This window comes from Staurois parvus, unplaced genomic scaffold (genome assembly GCF_062004578.1).
Source record: "Staurois parvus isolate SC_StPar_1 unplaced genomic scaffold, SC_StPar_1.0 ptg000475l, whole genome shotgun sequence".
In the NCBI taxonomy this organism is placed as follows: Eukaryota; Metazoa; Chordata; class Amphibia; order Anura; family Ranidae; genus Staurois; species Staurois parvus.
In genome coordinates, this window is record NW_028318271.1 from 2,186,771 (window position 1) to 2,214,036 (window position 27,266).

The following is a 27,266-nucleotide window of genomic DNA, read 5'->3' on the forward strand; positions in this document are numbered from 1 at the left end:
GTTCACACCTATGCAGTTTGCGTTTGATGTGTTTCTGCAGCGCTTTTTGCAGTGTTTTTCGTGTTTTTGCATTTTTTACGTGTTTTTGATGCATTTTGCGGGGGGGGGGGGTTCAGCAAAACACATCAGAAATGTACTACATGCTTTTCTGCAGCATCTTCATTGAAGCCTATAGAACCAAAAAGGCAAGGCTTTGCATTTTAAAAAAAGTCCCTGGCCCTTTCCAAAAAATGAACTGGGTGAAAACACAGAGATGTGAACCTGTCCCATAGGAAATCATGTTAAATGGACTGCTGTGCATTTCTGCAAAATGCAGCGGAACACGCAATGGTGAGAACCTAGACTTAGAGATAACGTATAGTAGGATGAAGGGTTGAAAGACGCCCTCTTCTCCGCCTCCTCCCAATCTCAGCTGTGTGTGTTTAACTCTACACAAGCAGACCTGATCCCCTTCCCCAGCACATAACGATCTGCTTTCTGACATGAGGCTCCTTGGAACCATGGCAGGCGCATTAATGAAGCGGAACCAGAAACTGTTCAAACTGCTCCGCCACTGCAAAGGTAAGTGGTTGCCAGTGTAAACATACCTGCTGATTACTTGACACAGAATGTAAACTGAGTGACGGCACAGTGAATGACTGACAGATTATTTGTTAAAGTGTATGTCCATCCTAAACTTTTCTTTAGCTTTTTGGATAGAGTGAGGAAGGATTAGAACCCCTGTCGCAATTTATTGGTACAAGAGGCTCGATAGAGAGAGGTTTGCCCTCATTTACTGTCCTGGTGAAAACACAGACAAAAAATGGGAAGAACTCTCCAGCAGGAATACAAAGTTCTTAACTGGTAAAGAAAGGAAAACTAGAACCCCTGTCAAATGTTTATCTCTGTTTGGTTTGCTATTTTATTTAATGTCTAGTGAAACTGTTCTCCCAAGACACTTGGGCAATAAAAATAGGCGGTTGAGCGGTAGATGCCATTCACACTTGTACAGTGCACACATAATAAAGTACATGTGGTAATGCTTGTTGCCATAATGTATGCCAACAGATCTATGCATGCTGCATTCCAGTGCCATTCATTGGGAATGCCATCATAACGCACTGTACAGTAGAGTACATTGCATGCCACATAACAGCTAGGGTTGCCATCTTATCTCTTTAAAACTGAACACATGTTAACCACTTGCCCTCCAAAGGATTTACCCCCCTTCCTAACCAGGCCATTTTTCGCGATACAGCGCTGTGTTACTTTGACGATTGCGTGGTCATGCAACGCTGCACCCAAATGAAATGTAGCTCCTTTTTTTTCCCCCACAAATGGAGCTTTCTTTCGGTGGTATTTGATTGTTTCTGTGTTTTTGGGGTTTTGTTTGCGCTATAAACAAAAAAAGACCGACAATTTTGAGAAAAAATTTTTTTTTAACTTTTTGATATAAAACATCCAGTAAAAAAATGTTAATCAAATTTCGTCATAAATTTAGGCCAAAATGTATTCTGCTACATGTATTTGCTAAAAAAAAAATCCCAATATGTGTAAATTGGTTTACGTGAAAGATATAGCGTCTACAAATGGTGGTATAGATACTGAAATTTATATATACAGTGGGGATCGAAAGTTTGGGCACCCCAGCTAAAAATTTGTATTATTGTGCATAAAGAAGCCAAGGAAAGATGGAAAAATCTCCAAAAGGCATCAAATTACAGATTAGACATTCTTATAATATGTCAACAAAAGTTAGATTTTATTTCCATCATTTACACTTTCAAAATAACAGAAAACAAAAAAATGGCGTCTGCAAAAGTTTGGGCACCCTGCAGAATTTATAGCATGCACTGCCCCCTTTGCAAAGCTGAGACCTGCCAGTGTCATGGATTGTTCTCAATCATCATCTGGGAAGACCAGGTTATGTCAATCTCAAAGGTTTTAAATGCCCAGACTCATCTGACCTTGCCCCAACAATCAGCACCATGGGTTCTTCTAAGCAGTTGTCTAGAAAACTGAAACTGAAAATAGTTGACGCTCACAAAGCTGGAGAAGGCTATAAGAAGATAGCAAAGCATTTTCAGATGTCAATATCCTCTGTTCGGAATGTAATTAAGAAATGGCAGTCATCAGGAACAGTGGAAGTTAAAGCAAGATCTGGAAGACCAAGAAAAATATCAGACAGAACAGCTCGCAGGATTGTGAGAAAAACAATTCAAAACCCACGTTTGACTGCACGATCCCTCCAGAAAGATCTGGCAGACACTGGAGTTGTGGTACACTATTCCACTATAAAGAGATACTTGTACAAATATGGTCTTCATGGAAGAGTCATCAGAAGAAAACCTCTTCTACGTCCTCACCACAAAAATCATCATTTGAACTTTGCAATTGAACATATAGACAAGCCTGATGCATTTTGGAAACAAGTTCTGTGGACCGATGAGGTTAAAATTGAACTTTTTGGCCGGAATGAGCAAAGGTACGTTTGGAGAAGAAGGGGCACAGAATTTAATGAAAAGAACCTCTGTCCAACTGTTAAGCATGGGGTTGGATCAATCATGCTTTGGGGTTGTGTTGCAGCCAGTGGCAGAGGGACCATCTCACGAGTAGAAGGAAAAATGGATTCAATAAAATTTCAGCAAATTTTGGATGGTAACTTGATGCCATCTGTGAAAAAGGTGAAGTTAAAGAGAGGATGGCTTCTACAAATGGATAATGATCCTAAACACACCTCGAAATCCACGGGGGATTACATCAAGAGGCGTAAACTGAAGGTTTTGCCATGGCCTTCACAATCTCCTGACCTCAACATAACTGAAAATCTATGGATAGACCTTAAAAGAGCAGTGCGTGACAGACAGCCCAGAAATCTCAAAGAACTGGAAGACTTTTGTAAGGAAGAATGGGCAAAGATACCTCAAACAAGAATTGAAAGACTCTTGGCTGGCTACAAAAAGCGTTTACAAGCTGTGATACTTGCCAAAGGGGGCAGTACAAGATATTAACTCTGCAGGGTGCCCAAACTTTTGCAGACGCCATTTTTTTGTTTTCTGTTATTTTGAAAGTGTAAATGATGGAAATAAAATCTAACTTTTGTTGGCATAATATAAGAATGTCTAATCTGTAATTTGATGCCTTTTGGAGATTTTTCCATCTTTCCTTGGCTTCTTTATGCACATTATTACAAATTTTTAGCTGGGGTGCCCAAACTTTCGATCCCCACTGTATATCCCCTGGAGCTGACAAGGGAGAGATCTGTATTGTTTACATACAGATCTCTCCCCCATTAGTAATACTCGGCGATCGATGAATGCCGGCAAAGAATTACCGGCTGGGAGCCGGTGATTGACAGCTGAAGCCGCCAATGGCGGTGCAGGTATATATACGTGATTGCGCAGCCCTGCCGCCCTGTAGCAGTATTTCTGTTATAGGACGGCGGGAAAGTGGTTAATTACACAGTACCTTATCTGCAATTAATTAGCCTCAGAACTAATTAATGTGTTTGGTTTTAAAGGGATGAGGTGGCAACCCTAATAGCAGCACACCACAACACACATACTTTACTACATTTAAAAAAAAAAGGGTTGTGTGTTTTTTTTTTGTTTTGTTTTTTTTTTGTTTTTAATCTGTTGTGTTGCGTTGACAGCAGATTAAACCTACATTAAGGCATGCAATTACGCTCAAATGTTAACACACCTCAATGGAACTCTTTCGTGTGAATGGGCCTTAACAGTCCAAGACTACGTACATTATTTTGGTGCCAGGGACCTGAAGCCTGTCAAAGGATCAGCTTCAATGAAGACAGTGCTGGGCTGTTAAGTGTCTGTTTGTTAAAAGTGACTTTTAATTTTTTTACAACAGGAGCAAAGTGTCTCTGTAAAGCTGAACTGTGGGCAAAAATAAAAGTTTTCCCTTGCAGAGGGGCTGTGCCCACTTTGCAAGGGTTAAATGCTAATTTTTTTTCTAGGGAAAAGATGAAGGGAGATATACTGTGTCCTCAAAAAGTATTCATACCCCTTGAAATTTTCCACATTTTGTCATGTTACAACCAAAAACGTAAATGTAACTTCTTGGGATTTTATGTGATAGATCAACACAAAGTGGCACATAATTTTGAAGTGGAAGGAAAATGATAAATGGTTTTCAAAGTTTTTTACAAGTGTGGTGTGCATTTGTATTCAGTCCCCTTTACTCTAATACCCCTAACTAAACTCCAGTGGAACCAATTGCCTTCAGAAGTCACCTTCTTAGTCAATAGAGTCCACCAGTGGGTAATTTAATCTCAGTATAAATACAGCTGTTCTGTGAAGCCCTCAGAAGTTTGTTAGAGAACATTAGTGAACAAACACCATCATGAAGGCCAAGGAGCACACCAGACAGGTCAGGGATAAAGTTGTGGAGAAGTTTAAAGCAGGGTTAGGTTATAAATATATATATATATATATATATATATATATATATATCCCAAGCTTTGAACATCTCATGGAGCACTGTTCAATCCATCATCCGAAAATGGAAAGAGTATGGCACAACTACAAACCTACCAAGACAGGCCGTCCACCTAAACTGACTGGCCGGGCAAGGACAGCATTAATCAGAGAAGTGGCCAAGAGGCCCATAGTAACTCTGGAGGAGCTGCAAAGATCCACAGCTCAGGTAGGAGAATCTGTCCACAGTCGTGCACTCCACAAATCTGGCCTTTATGGAAGAGTGGCAAGAAGAAAGCCATTGTTGAAAGAAAGCCACGTTGGCGAGAAGCCATGTTGGGGACACAGGAAACATGTAAAAGAAGGTGCTCTGGTCAGAGGAGACTAAAAGCCTTTTCTTGTGAAGAAAAACATCCAAGCCCGGCTAAATTTTGCAAAAACACATCTGAAGTCTCCCAAAAGCATGTGGGAAAATGTGTTATGGTCTGATGAAACTTTTTGGGGCTGTTTATCTTCAGCTTGAACTGGGGCCTTAGTCAAGGTAGAGGGAATTATGAACAGTTCCAAATACCAGTCAATATTGGCACAAAACCTTCAGGCTTCTGCTAGAAAGCTGAACATGAAAAGGAACTTAATCTTTCAGCATGAAAATGACCCAAAGCATACATCCAAATCAACAAAGGAATGGCTTCACCAGAAGAAGTTTAAAGTTTTGGAATGGCCCAGCCAGAGCCCAGACCTGAATCCGATCGAAAATCTATGAGGTGATCTGAAGAGGGCTGTGCACAGATGCCCTCGCAATCTGACATATTTGGAGTGTTTTTGCAAGGAAGAGTGGGTAGATATTGCCAAGTCAAGATGTGCCATGTTGATAGAGTCATACCCAAAAAGACTGAGTGATGTAATAAAATCAAACAGTGCTTCAACAAAGTATTCGTTTAATGATGTGCACACTTATGCAACCGTATTATTTTACTTTTGTATTTTTACTTCCCTCCACCTAAAAGATTTCAGTTTGTTGTTCAACCAAGTTGTACAGTTTATAGGTTACATTAAAGGTGGAAAAAGGTCTGAAATTATTTGTCTCATTTTTGTTACATCACAGAAACCTGACATTTTAACAGGGGTGTATAGACTTTTTATATCTGATCCTCTCGGTACAAGACTGGTCCCTGAGGCTCTTGCACCCCCATTCTTTTAGCAGTCTTGAGCAGTAGACTGTTTTTAATGTCATCAAGCCCAAAGTAGGCTCCATAAACCAGGAACAATCCACCACTGGATCGTTGGGGAGTGCTGTTTCCGGTAGAACGGAGGATCAGGTGAGTTTAAAGCTTTCTCCTCTTCCCCACACAAAATGAGTACTTAACCCTTGCAGTGTGGGCACAGCTTTTTTTTTGCCCAGAGTTTGGCTTTAAATCCCGTGCAACAAAAGTGTTTATTTACTGGACTGCACATTCTGGGACATTTCATGAACAATGCGACTCCACACGACTCCTGTTATAAAGAAAACCAGAGGTCATTATCTTATGTCTGCCAGAGTTATTTTATTTCTAACAATAAATAGCCTTTCCACAGAATGAACAAACAAAAGCCATTCCAGGCAAAGAGAAACAAAAAAATGAAACTATGTTCAAAGTCTAAGGACAGAACTTCATGTTACAATGAAATGAAACTTTGCTTAACCACTAGCCTACAGGGAACTTATCCCCACTTACTGCCCAGGCCAGTTTTCAGCTTTCAGCACTGTCACACTTTGACAATTGCGCGGTCATGCAACACTGTACCCATATGAAATTTTTATAATTTTTTTGTGACAGAGCTTTATTTTGGTGGTATTTAATCACCTCTGGGTTTTTTATTTTTTCTTAAATCAAAAACCACAGAAAATTTTGAAAACAAAAATGTTTTTTTCTTAGTTTTTGTTATAAAATTTTGTAAACAAGTGATTTTTCTCCTTCACTGATGTGCGCTAATGAGGCTGCAGTGATGGGCAGATAGGCTGCACTGGTGGACACTGATAGGTGGCACTGATGGGCACTGATGAGGAGGCACTGGTAGGTGGCACTGATGGGCATTGACAGGCATCACTGATGGGCACTGAAAGGCAGCACTCATATGTGTCACTGATAGGCGGCACTGATGGGCACTGATAGGTGGCACTTATGCACACTGATAGGCAGCACTGATGCACACTGATAGGCAGCACTGACTGGCACTGGTAGGTGGCACTTATTGGCGGCACTGATGGGTGGCACTGACTGGCACTGATGGGTGACACTGAAAGGCAGCTCAGATGGCCACTGATATGTGGCATTGATGTGCACTGGTAGGCACTGATATGTGGCATTGATGTGGCACTGATAGCTGGCATTGATGGACACTGACAGGTGGCACTGCTGGGGCTACACTGATCATCAGGGCACACTGATCATCAGTGCCCTGATGATCAATGTACATGTCCCCTCCGAGGAATGCCGATTACCGGCTCTCCTCTCCTCTCGAGCTGTCAGCGTGACAGCTCTTGAGGAGAGAAATGCCGATTACCGGCTCTACTCTCCTCTCCTCTGTCATTGTGACAGCTCGTGAGGAGAGAAATGCCGATAACCGGCATTTCCCCATTTACATGCGATCAGCTGTGATTGGACACAGCTGATCACATGACCGAGCCGACATCTTCGGCTCTTTCCATTGATCCGTGATCCGCTGTGTCCGAGGGACACAGCGCACCGCCGATCGCCACACTGCGTGTTCCCGGAGCCGCGCATGCATGGTTAGAATGGGAGGACGTCATGTGATGTCCTCCCAGAACGAGAGAACCACCTTGCGCCCGTCATTGTACTATATGGAGGGCGGGAGGCAGTTAAAGTAGAAATGAAGGCAAACTTTTTTTTTTTTCCAAGACCCTGGAAAATTCTGAGTTTCTCAAATCCCATGAGTTCTCGGGATCCTCTGACGATCGGCTGATCCTTTCCACAACCCCCCCCCCCCATGTATAAACCCTGTTAAAGGTTTGCAGGGAGCGAAGGGGATAAATAATGTAGTTATCCTTTAACCACTTTGGAAGACTTTACCCCCTTCATGACCAGACCATTTTTTGCTATTTAAACGTTACTTCAACTGGTAATTGCACTGTCATGCAATGCTGTACCCAACTGAAATTTATATCATTTGTCACACAAATAGAGCTTTCTTTTGTAGTATTTGATTAACTAACTGCCACTGACATCACCAGTGATATTAATACAGTGATAGTACTATACATTATCATTTTACTAATGACACTGGCTGGGAAGGGGTTAATATCTACGGTGATCAAGGGGTTAAATGTGTGCTTAAATATGTTTAATATGTGTAAAGTTTGCTGCCTTTACTGTTAGATCCGTTAGATTGCTCCCTCTGTACAGAGCTCTGTGTTGATTGTCAACACAGAGCTCTGGGCTGTGATTGTACACAGCCGATCAGCAGGTCCCAGCTGTGGAACCATTGGCCCAGGGATTGCTGACAGGCTCCCACTGTGTACAATCATGTATGCATCCTAAACTCGAAAGCAGGGAGTGGTGTATGGGTACGTCGCTCTGCCTGTGAAGGCACATTGTGGGCAGGTGGTCTGCAAGTGGTTAAGTGAGCTTCTCCTTCACAGTCTTTGCTCTTGAGAGATGACTGTGATTTTAAACACCTGCATCAGGAAGATTGACCTGCAGTGAGTGTTTGGTGAATGTTATACACAACCTGAGATTTAAACATGTTCTAACTGGATTCAATTGGAGAAATGTGTAAATTCTGGGAGAAAGTTGTGTGAATCCTGTGTGAAAACATTTATAAATAGACCCCAAAATGAAATGGGGTGGGGGGAGAGAGAAAAAACACATCTTGTACATAAAAAGTAGATTTCTTTAAAGTAAAAACTTTTTTCAGTTTTGAATAGGGTAAAGGAGGGTTCATTTTTTGTCATCTGTGTCCTATTGGGGAGATTTACCTTAATTTCCTGTCCCAGAGCCAAGTAAGGAAGTAAGAGGTTATCCCTCCAAAGTGAGGGAATCTCCTGGTGTCACCATAACTGGTGTCCCCACTGGAAGATTTCCCCTCTATTCCTATTCTACTGAAACCCCAAAATTTAGGATTTTCTTTTACTTTTAGTGGGTAAACCGGACAAATAGGCTGAATCTTCCTAACAGGAACACAGACAGGTTTTTATTGCTAACAGGTGTTCTAGTCCCTCTCCACCCCATCCAATACTAAAAAACAACTTTTGGCCTTTAGATCTACTGTATGTTAAGCAAGTTGTCTTTTTTTTTGTTTTTATTACTACTTTGTTTTATATCTCCTGACAGCATATTGTGTATATTACTCACGACACTGATTATAGTCAATAGTTTCTTCCAGGTGTTTATCAAGCAATGAAAAGCCAAAAATGCCCCCATGTGATTTTATACCAGAGGAGTACAAGGTAAGCCTGTTAGTGTCATTGCTGAGATGATCTCAGTATCACTGATAATGTTAGATGGCAGTCTATGGTGGTTGGCATTCATGCCTAGAGCTGGGTGGTTCTCACCAAGAATCCTATCTGTATGGAGTTTGCATGTTCTTGTATGTGCCAGTTTTCTCTAGGTTTATACTCTCAGTCCAAAAGCATGCTTGGACAGTAGGCAATGGACTATACAGCAACAAATAAGAGTTCTCCTTTCATTCCATTTTGCTAGAAACAGAGGTTCTGAATGGTTGAGAGAGACAACAGAGACTGCCTGAGACTGGTCTTCCTTCAGACATTTTGATAAATGAGACCCAGTGTTCATCTGTTTACTAAAAGTAACCACAACATGGGGTCCTAAAAATGGTGGCCACCTAGTAGAACCTATACCAGCCAGGCAGATAAAAACAGGTGAAAGAGCACAGGGAAGTTAAAAATAAGGGGTTGGGGTTCTATCAAGTCTTTCAACTTTTATGAAGAGTTTACACATTTCAACAAGTTACGTCTCGCATATCTAAGAATGGACAGATGTGGGGACGAGTTTGAAGGTCGAAGATAATGGTCCTATTGATGATATTATGATAATGGAAAGTAGAGAGATTACCAAACTGATCTGATCAGGCCAAAATCAGATTCCCAGGATTCTGCTATTGTGAGAATTTACTTCATTTCTATACATGTTACGTCCTAAGGTGGGGACTTCTTCAGTATAAGTCTTATGCAGAAGAAGTCCCCAGCTTAGGACGTAACACGTATAGGAGCAGAGACGAGATTGTGATGTCATCCCTTGGCTATCTCGCATGCAATTTGAAAGCTTTGTTGGAGTTGTACCGATTAGAAATATAGTTCCTGCACTTTTGCTGATTTGAGGCATGAATTGCATAGACATCTGTGCATGAAGTCACACAGATTTCTATGAAGTGGCATCCGAAACCGCCATCTGAGTTTGAAATCATGCGACTTCAAATTAAGTTTTATTCCTCGAGTAGTATCAATAAATTTCAAAACCGAGAACACTAGTGGCTTTATTTTTTACTTCCATGTGAATACATTTCCATGCTTGTTGAGGAGGAGAGTAGTGTATCCCAGATAACCCTTCAGATAGGCAAGCGCATTTTGGCCTTACGATTTATTCAGGAATCATGTATTTGAAGTGATTGGCCAATGGTGGTGGAGATACAGCGTGCACGTGAGTTTTTGGGGGGGTTTGCAAAATCTGACATGCATGCACATAATGGTGCATTTGGAATAATTTTCATTGGACTGCACTATTATTTGGACTTTACAAATAATTAAACAATATAATTTATATAGTGTTTTTTGAAAATTATTTCCACTTTTATAGTTGTGTATTTTGTGCTCCATTTATTCAGCCCTGGTTCACACTGATGTGACTTTGCTCAAATCGCATCCAATGATCGGCAATGGAACTGTTCTAATCGGTGCAACTCCGTCTTTTTCAGAGTCACGTTGATTAGAAAAGTAGTTCCTGCACTAATTTTGTCAATTTTGGGTGCCACTTGCATAGACATCTGTGCATGAAGTTGCACAGATGTCTATGGAGTGGCACCCGAAGTCACACTGCCGTCCGACTTTGAAATCGTGCGACTTCAAGTGAAGTCGTACGATTTCTAACTTGCATGCAGTGTGAACGGGGGCTTAAAGTTGTGCTGCACTGTGTTTGTTTTATTAGGTATATTTGTAAGGTGGAGTGAAATCGCTTTATTGTGTTTTTAGCTTCCAACTTCTTAGTTATACTTTATATTTATATATTTCTTATTTGTATATTTTTGGCTATGCTGATTGATTCTCTATATTTGTAGTCACAAGTACTACCTGTTGTCTCCCTGCATCTGATTCTCTATTCATTTTATATTTCAGAAGGAATTCAAGACAAAAGATACATTTTTTTGGGTTACTGTTTAGGTGCAATTAACACTTTATAGAGGCTCTATATAAGAGTCACTTTTGGAGTTCAGTTGCACTTCTAGCAAGAAGCTTTGAGTATTCAGGACAACAGGTTTCCTTTAATCTCCCTTCCCAACATACGCTTGCTTTGTTTTCAGTCTTCTTCACCACTGGGCCAACCAGCATTGTCACATGGGGAGTTCATAGTCCTACGTAAGTGATGGCTTCAGTGGTGTATAGCATACAAAGGAAAGTATGCAGATGCATTGGTTCATTATAAAAACTGCTCTCCTGTTGAAGACTCCTTCCAGTTGTATACATTAAGTCTTGAGTCCTACTGTTCTAAAAAAAAAAAAAGTGGTTTTCACACTGGCCTCTTCTGGTATTACACACTGAGGGATAGGATTGTCAAATTGAGGCTTGGATTCACTTCCTGTATGGACATCGTTGATCTAGATCAGTGGTGGGCAACCTTTTTTTTCAACTGAGCCAAATCTCGCCAAAACCACGATTGAAATTTATTTTGAGAGCCACATTTTTAAAACTGAAAATACATCTCCCATATAGTAATTCATCCCCCATAGTAATTCATCCCCCATAGAGTAATTCATCCCCCATATAGCAATTCATCCCCCATATAGCAATTCATCCCCCATATAGCAATTCATCCCCCATATAGTAATTCATCCCCCATATAGTAATTCATCCCCCATATTAATTCACCCCCCATAGTAATTCATCCCCCATAGTAATTCATCCCCCATAGTAATTCATCCCCCCATAGTAATTCATCCCCCATAGTAATTCATCCCCCATATAGTAATTCATCCCCCATATAGTAATTCATCCCCCATAGTAATTCATCCCCCATATAGTAATTCATCCCCCATAGTAATTCATCCCCCCTATAGTAATTCATCTCCCATATAGTAATTCATCCCCCATATAGTAATTCATCCCCCATATAGTAAGTCCCCCCCCATATAGTAAGTCCCCCCCATATAGTAAGTCCCCCCCCATATAGTAAGTCCCCCATATAGTAATTCATCCCCCATATAGTAAGTCCCCCATATAGTAAGTCCCCCCCCATATAGTAAGTCCCCCATATAGTAATTCATCCCCCATATAGTAAGTCCCCGTTATAGTAAGTCCCCCCCCATATAGTAAGTCCCCCATATAGTAATTCATCCCCCATATAGTAATTCATCCCCCATATAGTAATTCATCCCCCATATAGTAAGTCCCCCCCATATAGTAAGTCCCCCATATAGTAATTCATCCCCCATATAGTAAGTCCCCCCGTGTCAATTCACTTACCTTTGCTCCGCGCGTTCCTCTCGCCGTGCTTCCCGCGCCGTTCTGGTCTTCAGGGCGGACTGTGAGAGGAGAGGAGTTCGTCACGCTGCCCCGCCGACATCCTGGCTGCCCCGCCTACATCCTGACAGCTGCAGAGTCCTGACTTTTGGGGCGGCCGCCCGAGAGGAGGGAGGGGAGCGGGCGGCCGTCCGAGAGGAGGGAGGGGAGGGGGCGGCCGCCCTGCACACGCCCGTCCGAGAGGAGGGAGAGGAGGGAGAGGAGGGAGGGGAGGGGAGGTGAGGGGGCGGAGGGGAGGGGAGGTGAGGGGGCGGCCGCCCTGCACACGCCCGTCCGAGAGGAGGGAGAGGAGGGAGGGGAGCGGGCGCCCGGCACACAGAAGAGCCGCATTTAAGCTGGTAAAGAGCCGCATGTGGCTCGCGAGCCGCGGCTTGCCGACCACTGATCTAGATGTCCCTATGTGAGGGTGGCCATTCTCCGTAGATTTGGCCATTATGAACAACCTTTTGAATTTCAAGTAGAGGCCAAGTCTGCAAGTTGACTCCTTTTGACAATGGCCAAATAGAGAATGGAACTGTGAAACCGAGGCTTGGGGTCACTTCCTGTGCCATCCACGTCCGGTGATCGGTTTCTACTGGTTGTGCTCCAAATCGAGGCTTGGATATTTCTTATTTAAAGCGCGATGGCAGAGGGTGGTTCTGTAGCCCCTAGAGGACGTCTTTTGATAAAAAAACATGTCGGGCAGAGTCTCCCCCTGATGTTATCGCGCTGTCAGCCATCTTGGATATGGATCATGTGAATGCTTTTAATTGTTCTACAGCTTGTAAGTAGGATCCTATTTGCACAAATAAAGAATTTTTTGATACATATTGCACTATGAGAGACATGTTTTTTTCTTTCATGACCTTCTCTGGCACTACATTTTGAGTTTTCATTCAAGCTGGAGTCCGGGAAGTTCCATGTTTTGGGGCGTGATACGGGAAGCCTGCCAGTGCTCTACATTATAAAGCTGGTTGGGACCCCCTGTAATTAAGGGGTCTCTATTTCTGGTAAGCCTCCATTCGTTACTTTGGTGGTGGTGTGCACTCTGGTGACCAGTTGAAGCAAGTTTATCTACATTTGCACTTACAGCATTGTCTACAATAATACCATCAATTGTGGAATTTTCTTCTCATACTTATGGTTTATGTCTATATGGAATTTTTGTTATTGTTTTTGAAATTTTTCTACTAACCTTTATGTATATTTGAGGTGAATTTTTTGCACATTGAGATTTGACCTATCCTCCACAGCGATCACTCTTCAGAGTTGTGTGTGTCTTCATAGGGCTTATAGATAATGCATGATATTTTAGGTTCATTTGACCACATATCACGGTTTCTTACACATACCGTATTTGTCACTCCATAAGACGCACCTGACCATAAGATGCGCCTAGGTTTTAGAGGAGAAAAACAAGAAAAAAAATATTCTGAACAAATGGACTGCAGAAATAGTACAGGAAATGACCAGACACTGCTGACACAGTACATAAGATGACCAGAGACTGCGAACACAGTACAGGAGATGACCAGAGACTAGAGACACAGTACAGGAGATGACCGGAGACTGCGGACACAGTACAGGAAGTGACCAGAGACTGCAGACATAGTACAGGAGATGACCAGAGACTGCGAACACAGTACAGGAGATGACCAGAGACTGCGAACACAGTACAGGAGATGACCAGAGACTAGAGACACAGTACCAGAGACTGCGGGCATAGCGCAGGGGATGACCAGAGACTGCGGACATAGCGCAGGGGATGACCAGAGACTGCGGACATAGCGCAGGGGATGACCAGAGACTGCGGACATAGCACAGGGGATGACCAGAGACTGCGGACATAGCGCAGGGGATGACCAGAGACTGCGGACATAGCGCAGGGGATGACCAGAGACTGCGGACATAGCGCACGGGATGACCCAGAGACTGCGGGCATAGCGCAGGGGATGACCAGAGACTGCGGACATAGCGCAGGGGATGACCATGGACTGCGGGCATAGCGCAGGGGATGACCATGGACTGCGGGCACAGCGCAGGGGATGAACATGGACTGCGGGCACAGCGCAGGGGATGACCAGGGACTGCGGGCACAGCGCAGGGGATGACCAGGGACTGTGGGCACAGCACAAGGGATGACCAGGGACTGCGGGCACAGCGCAGGGGATGACCAGGGACTGCGGGCATAGCGCAGGGGATGACCAGAGACTGCGGGCACAGCGCAGGGGATGACCAGAGACCTGTCATCTGTCCCAGAAGACGCCGGACCATTCACAAAGCGCAGTGCTTCTCGCACATGAACAGTGGGCACCCTGTCACAGCCGGGTGCCCACACTAAAGATGCCTGCGCAGGAAGACTGCACAGCACTGGACCGAGGAACAGGTAAGGTCCTGCTGCAGAGAAGAGCCGAGCGGCCGACCCAGTATTCTGACGCGGTGGCAGCGGAAATACCGGACCGGCCGCTCCATATTCACTCCATAAGACTCACTGACATTTTCCTCCCTTTTTTGGGGGGAAAAAGTGCGTCTTATGGAGAGAAAAATACGGTATTTATGATTACTGTACTCAGTTTATTCAATCAATTTTTTTCAAATTTTGATCGCCCTGCAGAGGGATGAGGGTCTTCATAGGGCATATGTTCTGTCTCTCCAATCTAAGCATTGATAGTGTGATCTCTGTAACTTACAGTTGTGATGAGATAGCGATAACTTCAACCTCAGTTGGATGCCACAGTCAGTAACTCAATTGATAAGACATCTTGTAGAAGTTTATTCCATAAACTGAGTGAGTGTTACAACAATGAACATTCGATAGGTCAAAAGATCATAATGTGATCTACTTCATGACATGAGGCTAGAAGCTGCAATGCATTTCTGGGAAAAAGGGTGGGCTATCTATACAGCATTATCTAACCCAAAGGAAAGGGAGGAGCAGAAACGAAATATAGAAATACTTAAAGGCATATGACAGTCAACATGACAGTCATGTGAAACAGCATATGTATACACTTATTTAGTTTAACTATTAGTGTTTCATTTTGAATTTTTGATCGTTTTTTCAGAGGTGTTAAGGTCTCCATAGTGCTCATAACGTTTTAAGGGTTCACCTAGCGCAGTATCTATTTGAACTGTAATAACTTAGAAAGGGAAACACATGGGAGTGTCCAAATTAAATGCTGGTTCCCTAAAAGGGTGGAATGGCAAGAACTTCAGAGAATGAGATCTTCGCACAAAAACATCAAGAAAAGGAGGAGAGTAATGATAAAGGATATAGGTGTCCATTTATGAACCAGCGGTAATAGATCGCTGCCCAGTTCTCCGGCATTCTCGGTGTAGCGGTGTAGATCAGTTCTCCAAACGAAGGGAGAACGATGTACAAACGCTGGAAAACGGCTGATTTTACTATAATTTCTCGAGATTACAGTAAAAAATCAGTTTACTAAGCAGAGGTAAATTATCGCTGCTTAGTTTGCGTTTTCTCCGAGTCTCCAGCTCTGGGCTGGAGAATCTGGAGGGAGAAGACAGATCTCCAGTGAAGGGCTGAACATGTTCTCCGCTGATCTCCTGAGTGTCATAAACTGTGAATGACCAGAGAATAGCTGAAATTCTCGGAATCGCAGCTATTCTCTGTGTCATAAACGGACACCTTAGTCACTATTCAAGTTGGAATATGTATGTTCAACAAGGACTCTGCTCTAGACTTGTGGACCATGGCCAGACAACAAGCTGCACTTGGCAAGGAAAACTTTAGGGCAATGATACACAGCTGAAGATAGTTTGGAAAAAAGCTGCACTAGAATTAGGTCTATAACAAATGTGGGAATTAACCTACACTAACATACAAGTGTGTTTGCTGGGGGAGAAGCCCAGGATCAGGCCACAGTACCATGCTCCCATAGGTACAAGGATGATGTAAGCAGGCACCTGGTTTGCCATTGGCAAAAACCATGCTGGCCAGGGCACCTTTTCTCACCTTTCTGAGACATGAACAAGATGAGGTACTCAACACCTGTATTATGGAGGAATTCCACCAGTAGGAGCTGCTGGTAGATTAGCCCTCTGACTAGTTTTTTCCCGCTTTGCTGGGATGCTGCCTCTGCCTGACACTTATGCAGAAGAAGTCTTTACCAACTTTGCATACAGAAAACAACACCAAAGGTAACTGGGCCCAGGCATCACCATATACTCCAGCCAACTTAAACACTGCCACCAGAAATTTGGCATAAGGTTGGCCATACACTATACAATTTTTTGTCCAATTTCTGCCCAATTTCCTTTAGATTTACCTTCAACTATGTACTGCAAGAGCCTGCCTAACTGGATACAATTGAAAGTGTCATTAGGTTTGACCTCCTATCATTATATGGCTTTTGGTAAATCTAAACCAAAAAGCTCAAGAAAATTGTATAATGTATGGCCAGCCTAACTCTGCTAGCTCCAAGTCTGCCTGCATAACTTTCATTTTAAAACAGGTGAAACACATTTGCAAAAATTAGGGATAGTGAGACAGATTGTTGTGAGATAGAATGGGGCAGTCTTAGGATAGTTACTTCTGCCAGCTCTTGTTGGGTCCTTACAGTGGTGCACAGCTGGTGATGTTTGGTGGCTTCCAGTTCAAAGTAACAACCTATTAGGGAAATGTTAGTGGGGTAAGTTCAGAAAGAGATAAAGGTAATATTATGTAACTGGGCGATCCTGGGTAGATGCTGTAATGGCGTTCTATGGTAGACTAAACAGGCAAGGAAGAACCCAGAGAGTGGGCGTTTGAGATTGTGTTGAGGTAAAGCTGCAGTTCTTGCCGTACAGTATGAGCAATTGTTATTTCTTACAACAATTTAGGGGGTACCATTCAGCCTTTCCAAGTAAAGTTTTTAACAGAATTCCTTAGCTCTGGATTTTTTCTCCAACAGGGCCTCAGAGCCTACCTTCGAGGAATATTTCTCTAAGTTTCCTATCCCTCACATGCTAGCAGCACTAAATCATTACTTCCCATCAGTCTCCTCTCTATCTTGCAGGGGAACCATATATAATATGATGAAATGAAGTGGAGTTTGCTTTAATGTATATCCTTTTCCATGCAGGGTATTCCATATGAAGAAATCGTAAATATCCGCAAGGCAAAGTTGTCTGCATTGTTGACCTATTACAAGAAGCCCATCTTGGCACACCAGGGACACATGCAGTGGCTGTTCGATCATGAAGGGAAGCGTTACTTGGATCTCTTTGGAGGGATTGTCACTGTCAGTGTTGGACACTGCCACCCGTACGTATGAGTAAAACCTGGAACTAGGCAGGAGCAGCATATCTCTGGTATGGCTAATAATGCATATACATGCAAATAAATACCTACCATGCGTATTATACAGATATATGCCTACTATGCACAAAGTGTTTCAAATTAAAGCAGGCCTTTTCCCAACCGCAATACGTGTTTTTGTTAAAGCAATTCCCTGCAGCAGGCTTGCTTTAATAGGTTTGTTAGACAATGCAATTGTTTTATGGCTTAGACAAACTTAACAAGCATTTTCTTGCCGAATTGTAAAGCTGAACATTCAGATATAGTACCTCCATGATCCAAGTAACACACTGACCAATTCTGGAGCAGGCCTGTAGAAATTCAACTCTATAAAGAACATTGTGTTGTTCTTTAACCTTTCCCTTTCTTTATTGTTAATGTTTAACCAACCCCTAACCCTGAACATGAACCATGCTACTTATTTACCCTGGCCTGACGCTTAACCTTTAAAACTGAACCTCCCCAATTCATGACCTAAAACTTCAAATACTGTAATATACAGTAAATACATAACCCTGAGTTGAACTCCATGATCTTTATTGCATACTTGCATTAGTCCAGCTTGTCACAATGTAAATATGTATATCTCATACTTAAAGCGGAGTTCCAGCTAAAAAAAAAAAAGTCGGCAGCTACAAAAACTGTAGCTGCTGACTTTTAAAATACAGCCACTTACCTGTCCCTCGGTCCAGTTTTCTCTCCCTGGTGCCGGCATCTTTAGTGTGGGCATCCAGCTGTGACAGATTGCGGCTTCATTGCCCACCGGATGCCTAATACGCGAGAAGCGCTGCGCTTTGTGAATGGCCCCACGTGTCCCAGAAGACTACGGGGAGGGAAGACAACTTGTCCCTGTCACGTGTCCCAGAAGACTACGAGGAGGGAGGGAGGACAAATTCCGGTTGCCTAGGCAATCGCAGTCGAAGTGGGAGCCGAATTTGACAGGTACCCGCTCCCCAAAGGTGCCAATCCTTAATGGGATCAGGGGACAAAGCATTAAAGCGGAACTTCCCCTTTTCGGTGGAACTCCGCTTTAATAGACCACTAGGGAAGCGGACAATTTCTGTAGTAATAGCCACGGAAGATCTGGTCGGCTACAATTCAAATGCTGTAATCTGCCTATATTAATGAACCACAAACATTGTAGCATAAAAACACTATAAAGCACAAAATGGGGGAGAAAAGATTATGATTAAGTGCGAAACGCGTAAACATTTTTTCTCCCTCACTGTGTTTATTCTAGTGGGTTTTTTTTGTTTTTGTTTTTTTTATGCTGATATGTTTGTGGCTCATTAACAACTTTTCATCATTTCGGCCATGCAGCTGCACTGCGGGCATGATCTGTCACCAGTTGTGTCCACCAGGCCAAGCCGTACCAGTCCTCACTGTACCAGCCCACTGCCAGTACCATGTGATCGCTGTGACCAATCACAGCAGATCACATGACAATTGTGAACAATGAATAGTTTCAAATGATGCCATTGTGTTTCTAGCTGTGATTGATCACATAGTGCAGACGGCCAATCACAGCACATCTGTACCACGTGATTAGCTGTGGCCAATCTGTTAATCACAACACTGAATCAATTTAATCCAATTTCATCCAGTAAAAATGCTTGTTTATAGCAGTGAAATTCACTGCTTTAAGCAATCATAATGTGTAAAAAAAAAAAAAAGATTCTTGATCATTTACCTAGAGGATTTTTTTTTTTATTCCATATTTTCAAAAAATCCTGACGTAAGAAAATTACGCCAAAAAAACTTGCCATGCTTCATATTAAATACCTTGGACTGTCTACTTTCCAAAAAGGGGTCATCTATTTGTACTGTTCTCGTGGTTTTGGGCCTCAAGAAAAAAGATAGGCCATCAGTACATCTGTATTGATCGTTTTTTGTTTTTTTTTTTCCTCAGATATATCCCATAGTTTGTGGACTCTATAACTTTACAACAGACTATATAATAAACACTGATTGGAGTTATTTTCACCAAAGAAATGTAGCAGAATACATTTTACTGTAAATACACATTAAGGTCCTGGAGTGGCCTAGCCAACAGTTTTAAAAAAAAAAAAAAACAATATTTTGTATTTTTTCCTTTAAAACATATCCAGTAAAAAAATCTAATTTCTTCATAAATTTAGGACAAAATGTATTCTGCTACGTGTCTCTGCTTAAAAAAAAATCCCTATAATTGTATATTACTTGGTTTATGTGCAAGTTATAGCATCTACAAATGGCGGTATATATACTGGAATTTTTAATTTTGTTTTTATACTAGTAATGGCGGCGATCAGCTACTTATAGCAGGACTGCGTCAGGCATTCTGACACTGGGTGGGAACTAACTGCCACTTACATCCCCAGTGACACTAATACAGTGATCAGTGCTTATAAAAAGCACTGACACTGTACTAATGGCACTGGTCAGGAAGGGATTAACATCTGGGGCGATCAAAGGATTAACTGTGTGCTGTGTGTGTTACATTTTGTGTTGTGTGTGTTTTGCTTGGGAGCCATGCTGCTTTGTATCTCTTTGCTGTGTAGAGAGATGCAAAGCAGCATGTTACCACTGACAGGAGAGAGACCGGTGTTGTTTTACATAGGTCTCTCCCCTGTCAGCCTTGCCACCAATTGAATGCCATCCGCCCCCTACCCGGAAATGCAAATCACGTGTATTTTGCGTGTATTTTGTGATTTTGCGCAGCCTTGTAGCAGTACTTCTGATATAGGGTGGATAGCAAGTTAAACTGAGTTTTTCATATAATCCATTGTAAACAGATTTCACAGGATTTTCATTGTATGTCTCGGCAAGACTGCTGCCTGTATTGCTAGATCTATGGTTCTCAAAGTTCTGTAGACTGTAGTCACAGATAATAGTGGCCCACCTATGGCTTTGTCCACATCTTACCCTTTAAAACTCAGGGTTTCTGTTGCAAATCATGGGGCCCCCATACATCCAACCTGACAGCCCCCCCAAATAAACAGTTTACTATGCTTCAGTTATGAAGGAACACAATGAGTGATCAGTACTGATCACTCATTGTGTTTATTGAGAAAAGGAAGGGGCTGGTAAATGTTACACATTTATCAGACACTTCACCCACTCTCCATCCTGAAGGATCCTATTGTGTGCTTGCAGCTTGCAAGAAGGAGAGGAGGGAAGCACTGCAGAAGTTGGGGGAGGGGGAGCACTGAGGCAGTTGGGGGGGTGCACATAGGGGGCATCCAGGCAGCTGGGGAAACGTATGGTTAACCAGGAGGGTGATTGGTTTGGCAGGGGGCAATATGTGAAACTGATCCCCTGTATGGCTCTCTCTGCAGCAGCTGAAAGGCAGTGGGAGGGAGAGGAGAAGCCAGCTTTCAGCTGCTGCAGAGAGAACCATACAGGGGATCGGTTCCAGTAACTGCCCCCCTCACCCCCACCCTTAACCTAACTACTGAGTTATATTTGGGGCACATCGGGCCTCATCAGTTCATTGTCCCCTGTCTTTCCTAGGGCTTGGAACCATACAGGAACTAAAACGGAACGGTTTTAAAGGAAGCATGACTAGCTACACCACATATACTAATATTACTGTTTTTTTTTGTAATTGTAGGAAAGTTACAGAAGCAGCTAAAAGACAGATTGATCGTCTTTGGCACACAACCAATATTTACTTGCATTCGCCAATCCATGAATATGTTGAGAAGTTGACAAGTCGCATGCCTGAGAAACTAAAGGTATTAAACACTTATGCATAATCAATAGCTAATCAAAAAAAGATTGAAAGGTAGATAGATGGGATCCCCTACGAACTCACATCCAGGGATATTGAGGCCTTGCTGCCCTCCTACGAACGGGGAATTCCTGCAATACTGCAAAAAATCAAACAAAAGAGAAAAAGGGCACAGCAGCCTAGTGCATTATCCCCTTGAGTTTATTGGTTGTATACAAAGCTAAAAATATACTCACAAACATAAGTAATATATGGCACGTAAAATGAACACTCGTGGCTCAGAGGATGTGAAGACCCAAGTGGACCCAACGCCAGAAGTGTTGATTTTACGTGCCATATATTACTTATGTTTGTGAGTATGGTTTTTAGCTTTGTATACAACCAATAAACCCATGGAGATAATGCACTAGGCTGGTGCGCCCTTTTTCTCTTTTGTTTGATTTGAATGGAATAGGCCAGGCTGGCATATCCATCAGATCACCCCTGATTTTAAGGAGCCTGGTGGGAAGATGTTCACCGTTGTCAATGCGGTTAGGACAGATGCTGAGTTTGTCTGGGAGCTACATTTTGCCTTCAGTCTCGGTGTTCATGTTTGCTAATATGATAAACCACATGGGGCTACAAATGCCTCCGCTGGGCACCTAGACATGGAATATCTGGCTTAAGCAAAGGTTTGCTTTAACTGCTCTTTGACTATCTTCTTTAGCATGGTTTCTCAAACCAGTGACTTCTAATGTGGAGCTAAAGGCAAAACTTTTTTTTTCTCATTTTAGTTAGAATAAGAGAGGGTTATAATTCTCGTATGCCATCTGTGTCCCATTGGGGAGATTTCTCTTCACTTCCTGGTGCAAATCTAAAACTGGAACTGTGAGGAGATCCCTCCAAAGTGAGGGAATCCCTGTTTGTTACCAGAATTGGTGTCACCATTGGAAGATTTTTTTCCTCCATTCCTGTTCTGGTAACAACCCATAATTTGGGATTTTCTTTCAATTTCATGGGACAAATGGAAATAGTGACTCTCCTGAACAGCGATACAGATGGCAATAAACACCTGATGGATATTCAAATCCCTCTCCTCTTTTTCCAAAACTACAACTTTTTACACTTTAACAAGTCATGTTTACCAGATCTCTGCAGAGAATCACTGGTAAAATTTAATTTATTTTAAAATAGCAAAGTAGAACTATGGACAAAATCTAAAATTGCATATATGCTCAATGCCAGGACATGGTCCTCTGGTAACCAAAGCAGGAGCATGGATACCAAGGTGGATCATGCTTTACTGGGGGTTGTTTTGCCTTCCTCTGGATCTAGGGTTCTATGTATGGAGGTTTTCTATTTTTTTTTTTTTCTGGTTTTTTTTCAGATTTTTTTTTCTATTGTTTGAACTAGATGGACGTGTCTTTTTTTTCAACTTGACTTTGGAGCTATGTACGGTAGACCCCCCACAAGGCAAAACTGGAAAAACTAAAAAAAAAGTGACAAATTTAAAGCTGCCTACAATATGGAGGAAGCTTTTACAAAATGCATAAATAAATCTGTAATTGCAACATCCCTTCTTATTTACCTAATTAAATGGTGAGGTGCAGTTCTCAAAACACTATATTCACAAACACAAGCCAAATAAAACAGAGAAAACTGCAGTTCAATCAAACAGAATAATAAACTAAATCCTTAATACCTTAAACTTTATTGGGAAAATCCTTAAGGCTGTATTCACACCTACACGTTCTGGAAATGCATGAAAAACGCGCTGAAATATGCATCATTATTTTTTAATGTCACCCTAAATGCGGGTAGCACCTGCGTGCTTTGTTGTGTGACAAAATGTGAAAAACACAATGAAATGAACCATGCTTACTGCCAAAATAAGGTGCAGGGGCTACTTTGGCACATTTGTCAAGCCTAGGGCAGTCCAGTCAAGTGAATGAGCTGCCCTATGTTGTTGTATAACAAATGCACAAAAAAATTCAGGAAAAAAACACGACTCTTAAACCATGTTTAACACTTTAGTTTGCTTCCATTGTTATTCCGTACCAGGGATGGTACGTACATTGACTGACTGAAAAGTATTTCATATGCTGGTGGCTGCCATTTCATTGAAATCTTCCACCCTTTTTCCCCAATATCCCTGTGATCTCCCAGAGCTGCAGGGGTTAATATGAGCCACAGGTACTCATGAAAAATGTTGATTAAGCCTGCCCTTTCCAGCTCCCTCCTCCATTCATAGAAGCTGTACTTTTTGCTTCCCACATAGAAAAGCACTCTGTGAATGGAAGACAGGCGGATGAATCAAAGGGTCACCTCCTCCATTCATAAAGCGCTCTTCATTGCAGGAATAGATGGTAGAGCTTTTATGAATGGAGTAGGGGTGCTGAAAGAGCAATCATAGTCAGCACTTTAGATGAGGCCCAGCAGCTCTGGATGATTACAGCTGTGGAGGGCATGGGGAGGCAGAGGAATGAAGATTTCTACAAAAATAGACTTCATGAGACATTTTTCATTCAATGTAAGTACCTTCCCTGGTGCTAATTAAAAACAAATATTTAAAGCAGAATTCTGGGGAAATGTTTTTTTTTCTCCCTGTGCGGTGGGGCTGTGCCCGCACTGCATGCGTTACAGCTCATTTTGTTCTAAGGGTGAGGAAGAGCGGAGACCTCCCCACACAAGCCGGTCCCTTTGGTTCCTGCCCCCCCCCCCCCACGCGCGGTCCAGCGGTTTTATAAAATGACTGTTTTTGATGTCTGCACTCTCAAAGCACATTCCATAGAAGGGAATAGTGCAACCCTTGAGCATGGGGGAGCGTGATTTTCCAGAGGATCGTCAGGTCAGGTGAGTATGAGCTTTGTGCTCACCCCTAGAAAACCGAGCATCTGATCCATGCAGTGGGGGCATGGATCACTGCATGGTGAAAAGAAAAATGTCCAGAGTTCTGCTTTAGCTAAACTTAATCTTTAAAAAAGGAGTCAATTTGCCCTCATGAGGAAAAAAATTAAAGGGACAATTGCCACAAAAACACACAAGAGCTAATATCATAGATATAGAAGTCCAACAAATATAAATAGTGATTTTATATATACATTTTTTTAGAGGGTATTTATGTGCAATATAAACCTGGAGATACTGCAAATGTGTGTGATATTAAGGGGTTTATTTACTAAACCTGGAGAGTACAAAGTCAGGCTCACTTCTGCATAGAAACCAATCAGCTTCCAGGTTTCATTGCCAAAGCTTAACTGAACAAGCTGAGGTTAGAAGCTGATTGGTTTCTATGCAGAAGTGAGCCTGACTTTGTACTCTCCAGGTTTAGTAAATAAACCCCCTAATGTCAAAGCATATTATGCTCAGTTTGTGAGATATAGGGGTGGATTTACTAAAGGCAAATTAACTGTGAACGTTGCAAGCTGCAATTGCTCAGTAAATGAGCTGAAGCTCTGCTGACGTCTATCATGTTTAACCCCTTCACACCTAAGGGTAAAACAAATCGAAATGCCTAAGCACAATTTTGCAATGCTGACATGTGTTAGTAAAAGCTTACATATCATCACAACTACTTTGTACATCCAGGTGAATTATACCTTGTTTTTTTAGGACAAATTGGGCTTTCATCTGATGGTAAATGGTAATGGATATCTCCTAATTTTTTTTTCTTATTATCAAAGGAAAACTGGCCCAAAATAGTAAAAAAAAAATAATTTTGTTTATTTAGCTGTGTGTTTCTTGTTACTACCATAACCTACCACCAAAGAACAGCTCAAAAATAAATTCTCCAGCTCTTGACGATCGCAGTGATATCATATATGTGTATGTTACTTGATGTTTGTACATGTAGTACAGCCCAGAAAAAATAGTGCACATTTTGTTTTGTCTTTTTTTTTTTTAAATCTTTGACCCTGACCTTAACCAAAACACTAACCCTGGCACTGATCTAGATCAAACCTTGATCTAGGTATTTTTTCTTTATTTTTTATTTTGTTTTGTTAATATTTATTTTACAATAATTTTTTGTTCCCCTCTTCGCCAGGAGTTAGAGAGATATAATGTATCTCTCTCCTCCATTCATAGAGAGAGAAAAAAACAAGAGGGATGGGCTGTACAGTGACTGATCACTGATAGCCAATCAGAGGCTATCACAGTGATCATGTGAATTGGGGGTCCAAATCGTTAGAATGGGACCCGGTGCTCTCAGTGACACCGCGGTCTTTGTGCTGGGAGGGCACCGTGTGCCGCTCTCCCAGCACAAAGACAAGTACGCAAATATGCAGCCCCATGGAAAAATCCCCAGGCTGCATATTTGTGTTACGTCGGCGTCAAGGGGTTAAGCAAAAATTCTGTGTGTGTTTTTTCGTTTCCTTGCATGTGATTTGAGTATTCTCTGCAAAATGAAGCTTCACTTAATTTACTAAACTCTGGAGCAACTGCACTTGCAAAGTGCACTAGTCCTATTTGCCTTTTGTAACCCCCAGTTCACACCTATGCAGCCGTGCGAGCCGCACTTTGCATGGGCACGAGAGCTCATTCATTTGAATGGACTCCCATGCCCCATGACACGCAGGGAAAGAAGTCTCTGCACTTCTTCTGAAAATGCAGTCCACATGGGAACCTTGGTTCCCAGTACGGTTGCATTTTCCACTGCAGGCAGCGTGCCATTAGAACTAATGGCACCCACCCGCGGGTCCACATTTCTCTATGCGGGTGGTGTGGCTGCACGGATTTTCGTGCAGATCCAGAGCGGCACTACCCGCACAGATGTGAACCTAGAGTAAGTCAACCCCATCATCAATACACATATTACTAAATACATTTCAAAAGTCTCAGGAATACTTTTAGCTGGCTAGTTGACACGCTATGTTTCTCTAATTGATTTGACCACAAATAAAATTATATAAATCTCAAGTGAAACAATGAGAGGATTTTTCATTGCTTGAGGCATTAGTCTTGACACTGAAACATTGGGGCTGATTTACTAAAGGCAAATAGACTGTGCATGTTGCAAGTGCAGTTGCTCCAAAAGTTAGTAGATGAGGTAAAGCTTCACTTTGCAAGGAATACCCAATCACATGCAAGGAAAGTTTAAAAAAAAAAAAAAAAAAAAAAAAAAAAGCTTTTTGCTTGCATGTTTGGATGATGGAAGTGCGCAATCCATTCATTAAGTCAACTGAATTGTTGAGGACAAGGCCCTCTTCCCCACAACCCTGGGCGGTGGTTGTGGGAGCCTGAGGGGTGGGGGCATATCTGAATCTGGAAGCCACCTTTAATAAGGGGGCCCCAGATCCCGTCACCCCCATGTGAATGAGTAGGAAGGGGGGGGGTTGACCAAAGAGACTTTTTTTTTATTTGCGTGTGTATAAATGTTTATGTGGATACATACATACATGCATATTTTAACCTACTGTATGTATTTTATTATCCTTCACATGCAGGTGGTTTACCTGATGAACAGTGGTTCAGAGGCCAATGACATTGCAATGTTTATGGCAAGACAATATACAGGAAACTTTGATATAATTAGTTTAAGGTAAGCTTGGGATATATTTGGGCCCTGGCTGGCAATGTGACAACTCAAGCAATGCCCGAAGGCCTGTTGTGTCTGAGAGAGTTGGAACTGAAATTCACTACAATGGCCTCTTTATTATCAATTGGTGTTCTCTTACTGGTATATCAAGATTGACTGACGGTGCTCTGCATACACTGTGCTGGAGCTCAAGACTTCCTTTTTGTACCCTAAGCTAAAGATCTTCCACACTTGCGTGCCCACACTGCTAAATGTATCATTGTATTTGGGCCTGGCTAACAATGTGACCAGTATCTACCTTCCTTGATGGCTTCTCTGCCTGGCTACCCTTCTTTCTCTCTTCTGAAGTCCCCACAATCATTCTCGGTTACTTCAACATCCCTTTTTAATGCTAACTCTCCTGCTACTTTGGGCCTGAAGCAATGGATACAGGCTTCTACTTGCTCCAGTGGCAACACCCTTGACCCTGTATTCTCCTATCATTGCACTCCATGTAACCTTTCTAACAAACCGCTCTCTGATCACCACCTTATTAGCTTTACTCTCTCCCTGTCTCTCACGTTCTCTCCCTCCAACCACCTAAGCAGGGGCGGACTGTT

The 27,266-nt window shown here is 42.3% G+C and overlaps 1 protein-coding gene across 1 annotated transcript in view; it reads left to right on the forward strand.

Moving 5' to 3' along the window:
- Nucleotides 1-403: 403 nt before the first annotated feature.
- The window catches only part of AGXT2 (alanine--glyoxylate aminotransferase 2), a 65,037-nt gene continuing 38,174 nt past the window's right edge, over nt 404-27,266 (forward strand). Inside the window, exons 1-5 of the mRNA XM_089689435.1 lie at nt 404-561; nt 8,786-8,859; nt 17,226-17,407; nt 21,033-21,156; nt 26,576-26,670. Of these exons, the coding sequence (XP_089545561.1) occupies nt 483-561; nt 8,786-8,859; nt 17,226-17,407; nt 21,033-21,156; nt 26,576-26,670 (554 nt within the window). The 5' untranslated portion in view covers nt 404-482. The remainder of the gene's footprint in view (nt 562-8,785; nt 8,860-17,225; nt 17,408-21,032; nt 21,157-26,575; nt 26,671-27,266) is intronic.